Source organism: Gymnoscopelus braueri (genome assembly GCF_963280865.1).
Source record: "Gymnoscopelus braueri genome assembly, chromosome: 18".
NCBI lineage: Eukaryota > Metazoa > Chordata > Actinopteri > Myctophiformes > Myctophidae > Gymnoscopelus > Gymnoscopelus braueri.
This window is the reverse complement of record NC_137618.1, coordinates 30,845,040-30,860,400: the sequence shown is the minus strand read 5'-3', so window position 1 is coordinate 30,860,400 and position 15,361 is coordinate 30,845,040. Positions and strand designations below refer to the sequence as shown.

General features: G+C 36.2%; 1 protein-coding gene across 1 annotated transcript in view; it reads left to right on the top strand.

Annotated features, from left to right (window-relative positions):
• Positions 1–14,143: 14,143 nt before the first annotated feature.
• The window catches only part of dop1b (DOP1 leucine zipper like protein B), a 27,924-nt gene continuing 26,706 nt past the window's right edge, over positions 14,144–15,361 (top strand). Inside the window, 3 exon segments of the mRNA XM_080412193.1 lie at positions 14,144–14,305; positions 15,071–15,197; positions 15,200–15,251. Of these exon segments, the coding sequence (XP_080268319.1) occupies positions 14,168–14,305; positions 15,071–15,197; positions 15,200–15,251 (317 nt within the window). The 5' untranslated portion in view covers positions 14,144–14,167.

The window sequence follows — 15,361 nt, the reverse complement described above, 5'->3', positions numbered from 1 at the left end:
TTTTTGCAGATACAAGCGCTATGGAAAAAAAGGAAGATGACAGAGGTGGTGGTTGCTGTCATTAATTCAGCTAACAAAAAGGGCAACAACTACATTTTACACCATTCTGAGTTCCAATCAATCCAGCCACACGAGTGGCTTGTCGGAGAGGTAAATATAATATCCACCAAGTGTGTGTGTGTGTGTGTTTTTAATTAATTACTATTTTCCTACAATGTTATATTGCATCTTAGGCTCATGGAGTGCTTAACATGCATACAATGTGTCACAATTGTAACCATCGTTGGTGATGTTGTATGCTCCTCTTTTAGGCTATTGAATGCTTCTTCCACACAGCTCTGGCTAACAGTGGACATGGACAGAGTGTCTACATGCTAAACCACTTCATAGCTAGTGTGATTTTGCATGGTGAAAGGTCATCATTTCATAAACACAGTCTTTCAAAGGTAAGTTTAAATTAAATTGTTGCTTAGGCTTAAGAATGTGATAGTTTATTTAGATTTATTACTAAGTAATAATCAATGCTACATTTTTAGGTCAACTTCGAGGACTACAGTGCAGTGATTAGTTTTGTAAACTGCAACAACAACCACTGGAAATTTCTGGTAAGTATTTAATTATGTTTTTGAGGAAAATATCAATAGGTGAGACAATCTAATGATTCAATGACAGTTTTTGTGTATTAAGCAACATCTTTCGCCCAAACAGTTTATGCACAAAGCAACAGAGCAGGTATTTCTTGTGGATCCTGCAGCTGGAAACAAAGAAAAATCGGACTCTGACAGTGCTGCAGCCAGATTCAGGTGAAAATAAATATTGTGGTGTTTTTAGTATTTTTGTGTTTTTCAAAGTGGCCAAAAATTTGTAAAGATTATGGAATTTTGTTAAGGTTATATTTAAAAATAGGTTGATGAGGCAACATGTGACTGATAATAAAAGCAATTAGGTATAAGAAATACCGGGCTATCAACTAATCGTGTGGTTACCTTTGTAATGCCCTAATGAATTATTACATTTTACTGCCTTACAATTACTGTACATTTCAATCAAAAGCACTATAAATAAAGTAATTTATTGCAGTAATTAGTAGTTGCCAGAAACACGGTGAAATAATAATTTTATTCAAGTAGATTATCTGTCTAGTATTTGTTGGAATTTCACACAAACATCATAACTTATTAATAATCCATTTTATTTGTAACCCACTTAAACTAATGCTAATGTGATTCATAGGTATAAAAAGTCAAAATATTTAAAACAACAATATGCGGCCTCCCTTCCCCCCAACTATACACAGCAAATACAATTTAAATGGTTTGAAAACGCAAAATTAAAGCCTTTTAATGTTAACTTATGTTATGCTTGAAGGGAGTTCTTCAAGATGAGAAGGACAAGGCATGGCAAAACAGACTGGGTTGACCAGAAATGGAGAGGAGGGGTGATAAAACACACCAAACAGAAGGACTCTTTCAGCTGTGGTGTATTTGTTATGCAGGTGAGTACATAATAACATGTTTGTAGTGTGTATAATACAATCCAATTTTCAAATGTCAATTCCTTGTTATTTCATAATATAGTTTTAATGCAATACTGAAATGTTTTGTCTGATGGTTCAGATGGCAGTTCTGGTGTTGGCAAACCACCCCAATGTCCCCCAAACCATGGACATAGACCCAGAGAAGAAAGCAATGGCACTAAAGCGAAAGGAAATTGCTTGCACAATTATGGAAAGCTCAAGTGGGTAGATTACAGTATAGGTTTAAATATTATCAACAATCAACAAAAATATCAAACTAATTACATTATTTGTTTTTTGTAGCCTTTGATAAGAAGCACCAATGCTCCTTGTGTGCACAGGACAAACCCCCTGGAGATGGAACATTCTGGGTAGACTGGGTCAGTGTTAAGAATGTAACAATAAATTAAAATGAAATGAGAAATGTACTTGGGAACAATGAATGTTACAGTATGAATGCATGACCCACCTGGTCATGCATTACCCACTGTACTTCTTTCCGCGTACTCGTTGTACACATTGTCAGAGCACACTGTGTGGACCTTAGTACATGATGTCTGTATGTCATATTGATGACATGCCATCAATTTAAATCTTTTATCACTATCTTGTCACTATCTTGTCTTGGGATGTCTCACTCCCTTGGTGATGTTACCAACACATCAGCAATTTAAGATCCCCCTTCATGCACACACAAGCATGCATTTAAAGACAGAAATCAGAAAGTAGGTTTACATGTGGAGTAATCACACAAGTGAATCACAGAATTGGTGATGGTATGGTTACATTATACAAAATGTAATACTATCTGAAAATTAACAATGTGGCTCCTGTATAGAGTGAACTGTTGTCAGATTAGATTATCTTGAAGGACCTTAAAATAGTAATTATATTATGTCATTGTGTAATTTGTTAATTACTTTTCAGATCGAGTGCGAGAGCTGCAAAAGGTGGTTCCATAAACGCTGCCTTAACATGACCACAAGAATGTTTCAAAAGGCAAAGCGGTCATGGAAGTGTGCTCTTTGCTGATTTACCTTTGTAAGTTGAAAAAAATAATACATTGACTAATATATTTTACTTTGGACAATTGTCACATAGATCAAAACAGACTGTTTTATATAATTTACAGTAAGCCTAAGATGTGGTGAACCTGAGATTTGTCTGCTGACTTCCCCCATCACATCCATTGACAGTGGAACCAGCCTCTTGAACAACAAGATTTGGTTGTCAAGGTCATGTGACCTGAATGTTATTTTATTACTTTGATGTAATAAATTCATGAAAAAAAGAACTTGAGTATTTTTATTTTCAAAATAAAGGGTGTGCATCATGTAGGCATGACTGACGGACACTATGAACAATGATTTTGTTGAAAAGGTCATGTGACCCAAAAGTTATTCAATTTCTTAGATTTCAGAAATTCATAAAAAATACATTTTGAGGAAACTTTTCAAAATAAAGGGTGTGCATCATGTAGGCATGACTGACAGACACTATGAACAATGATTTTGTTGAAAAGGTCATGTGACCCAAACGTTAATCAATTTCTTAGATTTCAGAAATTAATAAAAAATACATTTTGAGGAAACTTTTCAAAATAAAGGGTGTGCATCATGTAGGCATGACTGACAGACACTATGAACAATGATTTTGTTGAAAAGGTCATGTGACCAAAAAGTTATTCAATTTCTTAGATTTCAGAAATTCATAAAAAATACATTTTGAGGAAACTTTTCAAAATAAAGGGTGTGCATCATGTAGGCATGACTGACAGACACTATGAACAATGATTTTGTTGAAAAGGTCATGTGACCCAAAAGTTATTCAATTTCTTAGATTTCAGAAATTCATAAAAAATACATTTTGAGGAAACTTTTCAAAATAAAGGGTGTGCATCATGTAGGCATGACTGACAGAGACTATGAACAATGATTTTGTTGAAAAGGTCATGTGACCCAAAAGTTATTCAATTTCTTAGATTTCAGAAATTAATAAAAAATACATTTTGAGGAAAAATGTCAAAATAAAGGGTGTGCATCATGTAGGCATGACTGACAGACACTATGAACAATGATTTTGTTGAAAAGGTCATGTGACCCAAAAGTTATTCAATTTCTTAGATTTCAGAAATTCATAAAAAATACATTTTGAGGAAAAATGTCAAAATAAAGGGTGTGCATCATGTAGGCATGACTGACAGACACTATGAACAATGATTTTGTTGAAAAGGTCATGTGACCCAAAAGTTATTCAATTTCTTAGATTTCAGAAATTCATAAAAAATACATTTTGAGGAAAAATGTCAAAATAAAGGGTGTGCATCATGTAGGCATGACTGACAGACACTATGAACAATGATTTTGTTGAAAAGGTCATGTGACCCAAACGTTAATCAATTTCTTAGATTTCAGAAATTAATAAAAAATACATTTTGAGGAAACTTTTCAAAATAAAGGGTGTGCATCATGTAGGCATGACTGACAGACACTATGAACAATGATTTTGTTGAAAAGGTCATGTGACCCAAAAGTTATTCAATTTCTTAGATTTCAGAAATTCATAAAAAATACATTTTGAGGAAACTTTTCAAAATAAAGGGTGTGCATCATGTAGGCATGACTGACAGACTATGAACAATGATTTTGTTGAAAAGGTCATGTGACCCAAAAGTTATTCAATTTCTTAGATTTCAGAAATTAATAAAAAATACATTTTGAGGAAAAATGTCAAAATAAAGGGTGTGCATCATGTAGGCATGACTGACAGACACTATGAACAATGATTTTGTTGAAAAGGTCATGTGACCCAAAAGTTATTCAATTTCTTAGATTTCAGAAATTAATAAAAAATACATTTTGAGGAAAAATGTCAAAATAAAGGGTGTGCATCATGTAGGCATGACTGACAGACACTATGAACAATGATTTTGTTGAAAAGGTCATGTGACCCAAAAGTTATTCAATTTCTTAGATTTCAGAAATTCATAAAAAATACATTTTGAGGAAAAATGTCAAAATAAAGGGTGTGCATCATGTAGGCATGACTGACAGACACTATGAACAATGATTTTGTTGAAAAGGTCATGTGACCCAAACGTTAATCAATTTCTTAGATTTCAGAAATTAATAAAAAATACATTTTGAGGAAACTTTTCAAAATAAAGGGTGTGCTGAATGAACAATGATTTTGTTGAAAAGGTCATTTGACCCAAAAGTTATTCAATTTCTTAGATTTCAGAAATTAATAAAAAATACATTTTGAGGGAAAATGTCAAAATAAAGGGTGTGCATCATGTAGGCATGACTGACAGACACTATGAACAATGATTTTGTTGAAAAGGTCATGTGACCCAAAAGTTATTCAATTTCTTAGATTTCAGAAATTCATAAAAAATACATTTTGAGGAAACTTTTCAAAATAAAGGGTGTGCATCATGTAGGCATGACTGACAGAGACTATGAACAATGATTTTGTTGAAAAGGTCATGTGACCCAAAAGTTATTCAATTTCTTAGATTTCAGAAATTCATAAAAAATACATTTTGAGGAAAAATGTCAAAATAAAGGGTGTGCATCATGTAGGCATGACTGACAGACACTATGAACAATGATTTTGTTGAAAAGGTCATGTGACCAAAAAGTTATTCAATTTCTTAGATTTCAGAAATTAATAAAAAATACATTTTGAGGAAAAATGTCAAAATAAAGGGTGTGCATCATGTAGGCATGACTGACAGACACTATGAACAATGATTTTGTTGAAAAGGTCATGTGACCCAAAAGTTATTCAATTTCTTAGATTTCAGAAATTAATAAAAAATACATTTTGAGGAAAAATGTAAAAATAAAGGGTGTGCATCATGTAGGCATGACTGACAGACACTATGAACAATGATTTTGTTGAAAAGGTCATGTGACCCAAAAGTTATTCAATTTCTTAGATTTCAGAAATTCATAAAAAATACATTTTGAGGAAAAATGTCAAAATAAAGGGTGTGCATCATGTAGGCATGACTGACAGACACTATGAACAATGATTTTGTTGAAAAGGTCATGTGACCCAAACGTTAATCAATTTCTTAGATTTCAGAAATTAATAAAAAATACATTTTGAGGAAACTTTTCAAAATAAAGGGTGTGCTGAATGAACAATGATTTTGTTGAAAAGGTCATTTGACCCAAAAGTTATTCAATTTCTTAGATTTCAGAAATTAATAAAAAATACATTTTGAGGGAAAATGTCAAAATAAAGGGTGTGCATCATGTAGGCATGACTGACAGACACTATGAACAATGATTTTGTTGAAAAGGTCATGTGACCCAAAAGTTATTCAATTTCTTAGATTTCAGAAATTCATAAAAAATACATTTTGAGGAAACTTTTCAAAATAAAGGGTGTGCATCATGTAGGCATGACTGACAGAGACTATGAACAATGATTTTGTTGAAAAGGTCATGTGACCCAAAAGTTATTAAATTTCTTAGATTTCAGAAATTAATAAAAAATACATTTTGAGGAAAAATGTCAAAATAAAGGGTGTGCATCATGTAGGCATGACTGACAGACACTATGAACAATGATTTTGTTGAAAAGGTTATGTGACCCAAAAGTTATTCAATTTCTTAGATTTCAGGAATTAATAAAAAATACATTTTGAGGAAAAATGTCAAAATAAAGGGTGTGCATCATGTAGGCATGACTGACAGACACTATGAACAATGATTTTGTTGAAAAGGTCATGTGACCCAAAAGTTATTCAATTTCTTAGATTTCAGAAATTAATAAAAAATACATTTTGAGGAGAAATGTCAAAAATAAAGGGTGTGCATCATGTAGGCATGACTGACAGACACTATGAACAATGATTTTGTTGAAAAGGTCATGTGACCCAAACGTTAATCAATTTCTTAGATTTCAGAAATTAATAAAAAATACATTTTGAGGAAACTTTTCAAAATAAAGGGTGTGCATCATGTAGGCATGACTGACAGACACTATGAACAATGATTTTGTTGAAAAGGTCATGTGACCAAAAAGTTATTCAATTTCTTAGATTTCAGAAATTAATAAAAAATACATTTTGAGGAAAAATGTCAAAATAAAGGGTGTGCATCATGTAGGCATGACTGACAGACACTATGAACAATGATTTTGTTGAAAAGGTCATGTGACCCAAAAGTTATTCAATTTCTTAGATTTCAGAAATTAATAAAAAAAATCACACCAGTGTGAAGAGAGTGGTGCCTTTCATGAGTTCATTTCGTTAGTTACTTTTTACAGACTTTGATGACTTCAAAGTATTTTTACTAATTTTAAGTACTTTAAAATGTTTTTATTGATTTTTAAGTATTTTTACTCATTTAAAGTATTTTTACTCAGTTTAGGAACTTTAAAGTATCTTTACTAATATTTAAGTATTTTTACTCATTTTAAGTATTTTTACTCATTAAGTATTTTTACTCAAAAGTGTGTGTTGTGTGTGAGTGTGTGTGTGTGTGCGTGTGTGTATAATTAGTGTAACTGGTTGCATCTTTGTGTTGCAATCAGCCGCAGCTGTTGAGGCTGTGCTCAAACATACAGAGAGGCCGTGCTCATACACACAGACACACAGACAGACACACAGACAGACACACACCAGGACAAAGTCACTCCTTGGAGTGGCTAGCACCACTCAAATACATTTTGAGGAAAAATGTCAAAATAAAGAGTGTGCATCATGTAGGCATGACTGACAGACAATGGCTGGGTTTCCCAAACGCATATGGTGTAAGACTTGTAGTGCTGCACATGCTCAGATGCTCCTCTAGGCCGCACACAGAAGCCTGTGAACATAGACATTCCGTGCATAGATGTGCCACGCAATGGTAGGCCTCAGGCCTCAGGTCTACCATTCTGAAATTTAATTTAATAATATTTGGACCGACAGTAGGCTCTCTTTACTCTTAAAAAGAAATATATTTATGTATATATATACACACACACACACACACACACACACACACACACACACACACACACACACACACACACAAATATATATATATATATATATATATATATATATATATATATATATATATATATATATATATATACTAGAATTTCGCGGGCCTTCTGCCCGCTCATCCTAGCGTCACGCGTCGTAAATGGGAAGAAGGCAATAGCGGGAAGGCGATACTCGATTTACTTGGAAAAGCAAACATGGCAACCCATATTTTTCATATATCCAGTTGCTTGGAAAGTGCAAACTTGGCAACCTGGCTGAGTGGCCCTATTGTTTGTTTTGCTTGTTTTTATTTCCGTCTAAAAGCAAGCATGGTGAGTGACAATATATACCAAGTTGCTTGAATGTCGTAAATGTGGCAACCTAGCGGGAATAGTATACTGTACTCCTCTGTACTGTACTGTAGTCCTCTGCACTGTGCTGTACTGTACTTTACTGTACTGTAGTCCTCTGCACTGTGCTCCACTGTACTGTACTGTGCTGTACTCCACTGTACTGTACTCCACTGTACTGCACTCCACTGTACTGCACTGTACTGTACTCCTCTGTTCTGTTCTGCTCTCTTCTCTTCTCTTCTGTACTGTACTGTACTGTACTGTACTGTACTGTACTGTACTGTACTGTACTGTACTGTACTGTACTGTACTGTACTGTACTCCTCTGTTCTGCTCTCTTCTCTTCTGTACTGTACTGTACTGTACTGTACTGTACTGTACTGCTGTACTGCTGTACTGTACTGCTGTACTGCACTCCTCTGTTCTGCTCTCTTCTCTACTGTAGTGTAGTGTGTACCCCCTGTCCATTAGGGTAGAGGTATATATATATATATATATATATATATATATATATATATATATATATATATATATACATATATATACATTTTAAGAGTAACGAGAGCCTACTGTCAGCTGTCCAGCAGTCCAAATATTATTAAATTAAATTTGTGCGTGGCACATCTATGTACGAAATGTCTATGTTCACAGGCTTCTGTGTGCGGCCTAGAGGAGCATCTGAGCATGTGCAGCACTACAAGTCTTACACCATATGCGTTTGGGAAACCCAGCCCTTATGAACAATGATTTTGTTGAAAAGGTCATGCGACCAAAAAGTTATTCAATTTCTTAGATTTCAGAAATTAATAAAAAAATACATTTTGAGGAAACTTTTCAAAATAAAGGGTGTGCATCATGTAGGCATGACTGACAGACAATAGAGCACCGAAGTCCTGACGTCACTCGTTCATCCCCAGGTTTGCGGAAGTAATTTCTCTATGGAGAATAACATTGGGTCATCTTAGAATCGTCTCATATAAGCATTGTGGTCCAAAAATAAACACCGCGTGTCGGCGTTATTGTCAGGGAGGAGGTTCTGTATCGTTTATCATAGTCAGTCACTTATATTTGATACAGTCTGTTTCTGGCGAAAATGTAACTAATTCGGCGGAAGTAACATTAGCGTTTTCTCACCGTCAGTTGATGCTTCATATCCATAAGAGTCAACCCGCCGGGGTCATTTGTTTATTTTTGGAACACAGTTCTTATTTGACGCGATATTAAATACGTCTATGGGATTCAGAACGGGGGTGGAAAACTGCGAACCAGGTAGACAAACAAAGGATGTGTAAATGACGTCAGACTTCGGCGGTCTATATGAACAATGATTTTGTTGAAAAGGTCATGTGACCAAAAAGTTATTCAATTTCATAGATTTCAGAAATTCATAAAAAAAAAAAAAAATTAGGGAAATTTTCTAAATAAAGGGTGTGCATGATGTAGGAATTACTGACAAATAATTTGAACAATGGTTTTGTTGAAAAGGTAATGCGACCAAACAGTTATTCAATTTCTTAGATTTCAGAAAATCATAAAAAATATTTTTTAGGAAAAATGTCAAAATAAAGGGTTTGCATCATGTAGGCATGACTGACAGACAATATGAACAATGATTTTATTGAAAAGGTCATGTGACCAAAAAGTTATTCAATTTATTAGATTTCAGAAATTCATAAAAAATACATTTTGAGGAAAACTTTCAAAATAAAGGGTGTGCATCATGTAGGAATTACTGACAAATAATTTGAACAATGATTTTGTTGAAAAGGTCATGCGACCAAAAAGTTATTAAATTTCTTAGATTTCGGAAAATCATAAAAAATAAATTTTTAGGAATTTTTTCAAAATAAAGGGTGTGCATAGTGTATGCATGGTCAATGAACATTGTGATGTGTTTTGGTGTGTCCAGGTGGTTTTGTCTAGGAGATATAGCATTTTTTTTAAATTGCAATCTGTAATTTATTGACGGTCCCTAAGATTTTCGAATATCCAACTGGGTGAATATCCAACCTGAAACCAACTTCACCGCGGTTCTACATTGCAGTATTGATACTTTAACTTAAGTAAAACATGTGAGTACTTCTTCCATCACTGCTTTATAAGCACAAAGCATTTGCAGCAGAAGTCTGACGGACCCAAATATCTGACAGCTCAGTGAGAGGTTTGTAAACATTGCACATCCTGGACTGAACCAAAGCAAGTGGGTTTAGAAGAAAAAACGACATCTGAAAATAGAGGCGTTTGTGGAGAGACAGGTTTAATTTTGTTGCTTGGAGCTTCGAATGAGCATGTCATTTTCTTGTAAACAGGTAGGGTGAGCTGCGAGCTTTGTTGACTTTGTGGAGGAAGGCTTTACAGAAATATTATTAGTGTACCACCCCCTTCATATCAGGAAGTGAGCTCTTCGTATTCAGTATAGTGTTGCCATGTCCGCTTATTATAAGCTGTAAAGTGACTAAGTCGCTTGTAAGAATTGGTGGTTGCGGGTTGCTTTTTTTTTCTTGGGCTTGTTTCTAAAGTGTACTTGCTTATTTAGGCGTGCTTTAAAAAATATATATCTTTAAACCAGTGGTTCTCAAATATTTTCATGAAAATGCTTTTGTGCCCAGGGGAGCATTTGTGTTGTTAGAATGTTTCAAAAAAGAGAATTTCCAATTCCAAATATTCCACATTTTATTGCAAGAGTTTTTGACTGGTGCTATCTTCAAATAGCCGACGCATAATAGGTTTAAAGTGTGGTGTCCTATTTAGTCGCTTCTTTTCGGCTTGTTTTCCTAGACCTGGTTGCTTATTTCTCTCACATAATATGGCAACACTGGTACTGAATCAGCTGAGTCGGAGGCTCCCACCCTCTATGCTCCCACCCCGTTGCGTTATTATGATTGTCTCGGATACTGTGAGGATGTACAGCTGATCTTCACCCAACGAATATAACGATATAACGCCTGTTTTTGTCTAACTTTATCCATAATAAATGATAGGCGATTGGCCGGGCCATCGGTCATTTGAATGGGATTATTTGACTGAAGAAGTGCTCAACCAAATCGCGGGCTTGTTTGTGCAGTTGGTGAGTCATGATGTTGATGCATCATCTATGGCTTTAAACTGTTGTTGTTGTTGACCACGCCATCATTATACACTTTGGCCACAGGAATTGTGATTTTTGGTGCGTGGATTGCTTCATTTCATTATCTGGAGAGAGACATTACTTATATACCCTTTGAATGGTGAGCTGTCAGAATACTGCGATTACTGGCCACTAAGTATATTATTAGTAAAATGTGTTATCTGTGTGTTGTTTAGCCATGTACTGCACTTGCTGTGGTCGATAAATACTGGCATAAACTGAGGCCGTCATCGATGTTCTCCTGTAAGTGAAGGTACTGGCACATAATGCAGCCATATAGTAATTACAGTGTCAGTAGACTGGAGGCCAAAGCCAAGGCAGTGTCATGATTTGGCAGTCTTCAGTGATGTAGGTTAATATCACTGTATATCACAGACGGTTGACAAATTATTATAGGGAAACCCTGTATACATGAGTGTAGAAACACAATTAATACAGATGCTTATAACAGGTGTACTGATGATACAATTAAGAAATTATCATCCTATTATGTTACTTGCTGTACAGTATGTGGCATGTAAAGAATTCTGATCAGGAACAGTTTGACCTCGATTGTGGATCAAGATGGCAAGAGAAGTGGTATTGAGGTGTGACTGATGGCAGGAGCTTCACATTTGAGAGTTCAGTAGAGGAAAAAACATGTCTGGCACTGTTTCTACAGAAGTTTTTAAAGAAAAAGGGAAATGGTCAGATGAGTCATCCATTACAATATTCACTAGTTGGCAAGTGCATGTTTGGCGCACCAAGACAATGGTACAGGCCTGATTCTGAATGCTTGTCTCTTATGCTGTGGGGGGCTTTTTACTGGCATAATTTGGGCCCAATTGACCCCTTAGAGGGAAGGGTCACCCTGTCCACAAGGCATGAGGGGTCACAGAAAGATTTGATGAAGAGTATGAAAATTATGTTAAATCATATGCTATGGTCTTCGCAATCACCAGAACCAAACCGAATTGAACGCATATGGGACATTTTGGACTAACATTAATGTTAGACATTGCTCCCCACCACATCATCAAAACACCAAATGAGGGAATATATTTAGTTAGTTACTAAGACACTTTATGTTGTTTTTTCTTTTAATTTCTCTCTCTCTCTCTCTCTCTCTCTCTCTCTCTCTCTCTCTCTCTCTCTCTCTCTCTCTCTCTCTCTCCTCTCTCTCTCTCTCTCTCTCTCTCTCTCACACACAGCGTTATCACCCATGTTGACATTAACTGGAAGTGAAAGTGTTTGTCTTTCTTCTTGTTCTACATAATTTGTTTATCTAGACCACAGTTTGATTTGCATTGATAATCTCAAAGTTTTTTTTTGCTTAATGCGTCATCACAATCCTTTCTAGGTAACATTTCCAGGCTCGGTATGCTCTATCATCACTAGTTAACTGTACATCATGCCTGATGATCAGAGTAGTTTGATTGCAATATTGCTATATTAAGCTATACTAAGCTTCCCCTCTCTCTCTCCTCTCTCTCTCTCTCTCTCTCTCTCTCTCTCTCTCTCTCTCTCTCTCTCTCTCTCTCTACAGCAAATGGCGCATATATATATATATATATATATATATATATATATATATATATATATATATATATATATATATAAATATATATATGCGCCATTTGCTGTATCTATCCTCCTTCACTCGCAGTAGGGAGTGGTGGTCTGGTAGGATAGAGGTAGGATAGGCCCAAACCAAAGTACCTCATCCCTACCCCTTATCAGTGGTTCTCAAACCTTTTCATGTCAAGGACCCCCAAATGTATTTGGCCACGGACCCCCGTCTATCCTCCTCACTCTCCTGGGGCAGCAACTTGATCAGGCGGAGCCCTTCTCTTAGCACGTGTTTAAAGGGTTGATGACAAGCCTCTCTCAGCTCAGCTCCAGGGAGTCCAGATGTCTGTATGGCTCTAATCCTGCATTTCATCTCACCCTGTCTCTCTGTTCATCCACAGAAATACACAGATCACAGCCTTTGCCTCGTGCATTAAAACTAAAATGTGGAGGATATTGTATCTCCAATTCTGGATACATAGTGATTATGTGGCTTTAATATCTCCATTAGGCATTTTAGCCTAGTGAAACATTACTCATGCACATTAATCAACATTAATCACCACCTTAGCCTAATGCCCCACTCCGGGCGATGGTACAGAACATTGAGGTGCAAAAGGAAAATTTGGGAAAACCCTGATACCTGCAGTCATAGTTAGCCTTAAACAGCCGCTGTCTGACATTTTCTGTTGTAATTACCGTTTTGTATTGCTGTTACTGTGTGCCCATGTTTGCTGTCGTATGTTTTATTGTACGACAGCAAAACGGGTGCAACAGTTAATCAAACTAATCGATTATGAAAAATAATCAATTTTATTATAATTTTTTAAAACATTTTGAATTGGATTTATTAAAAAAATATCTAAAACAGAAAATAGCAGATCTACAAGTTCACTATGCATCAGATCAGCATTATTGCTATTTCTGTACATCACTGTTGTACGACAAAGAATAACATAGGGCTTAAGTGGTTAATCACATGGCTAATCGATTTAGTCGATTATAAATAATTTATATATTTTTTAAGCCTTTTTTGATTATTTGATTAATTGAAAACGGAATCGATAGAATAATTGCATTAGAAAATAATCTATAGTTGCAGCCCTAGTGACACATACCTGTACAGTGCCATGGAAAGGAATATCCCCTTGTGGGACAACAAAGTCTAAAGTCTGACCCATTTTAGTTCTTGCATTAACCCCAAGGCATCTCACTGTGTGGATGCAGGATGCAATATCCTTGTTTGTGTTATCCTAGCTCAGTCACAGCTTGTTTTTTCCTTATGGCAGTGCATGCAGTGTGCTCTACTATTTGTGTGTGTTTGAAGGACTCCTCCTTCCTACGAATGAGAGACCGGTCAGCCAGACAAGACCCGGCTGACCCGGCCATGAATGAGAACTTTGTCCCCATTGGCCCTGGGTTTGTGTCAGTGAACAGTACAAATTGGCTAATTTTGTTTTCCACAAACAGCCCTCAGACGCGACAGGACATAGACAGCGGAGGGGAATTGATACCTGATGATACTTTGATAAAACCCCTCCTCACTTTTGTCCCATTCTCAACCAAGATCTTTGCTTCACCTGCTCCTCCCCAGACCTATTATTCTGAGCATGCTGGGACGAGACTGATGCATCATGGATCCTGAGGAGCTAGAGCTGCAGAATGACTATCGTTACCGTAGTTACGGGGCAGTTATCGAAAAGGCGTTGCGAAACTTTGAGTCCTCCACAGAGTGGGCCGATCTCATCTCCTCCCTGGGCAAGCTCAACAAGGTATAGTTCATACCCTTCAGGTCCTCGTGACATTCGTCAGATGGATTAAACTTGAATGAAATTGCTAAGATGCAAATATTATCAAATATTATTCTAAATACTAAATCAAGCAACTTAAAAACGGTCTGGGGGGCTCACAAAAGCCTGAGTAGACGATAAAATGACCCAAAGTTCTTTTGAAAGTGAAATATCCCTTTAAGTTCTCTAAAATCATGGGTTAGTTGTTATTTCATATGCCACTGCTGTAGTCTCTCCTTCAACAGCAGTTTAGCGGTCAGAATGGACTTTGGACTATACGTTTAACTATATGTTCACAGAGTTTGTTTTGGAGTGTCACTATGTGTGGATTGGTAAGAATGACAGCTTACAATACCCACATGAAGAATGTAAGGAAGAGATAATGAACAACTGTTCTTGACTCTGATGAAGACTCATTGAAACATTAGTTATTGTACCTAATAATAAATAAGCATCAGACAACTGTGTGCTCTAGTTTACTTTTGAGATTCTGATCTAGATAATGAGCAATATTCATCTTTCTGAGTAGTTATAAGTCAATCATAAAGCATTTTAGTCAGCTGCGTGTGTGTGTTTGTTTTCTTATTCCAATCGAGGATTGGCTGGCACTGTAACATTACTATTTCTTTCTGTCTCATTCTCTGTCTCTCCCTCCCTCCCTCTCTGTCAATCTCTCCCCTTTCTCTCTATCCCTCTCTCTCCTCCCTCTGTCCTCTCTCTCCCCATTCCTCTCCCTCTGCATATCAGGCACTGCAGAGTAACCTTCGCTACTCCCTCCTGCCCAAGAGGCTGATCATAGGGAAGCGGTTGGCCCAGTGCCTGCACCCAGCCCTGCCCAGTGGGGTGCACCTCAAGGCCTTGGAAACCTATGAAATCATTTCAAAATCATCGGGACAAAATGGCTGGCCAAGGATCTGTTCATTTACAGGTGAGACCTGAGACTGTCTGTGCAGTCATTTTACTCTGGAGTATAAACATAGATCTATATATGGGTCTAGTTTACACTCTCGGATGTAATTGAACACTGAGGATTTTACT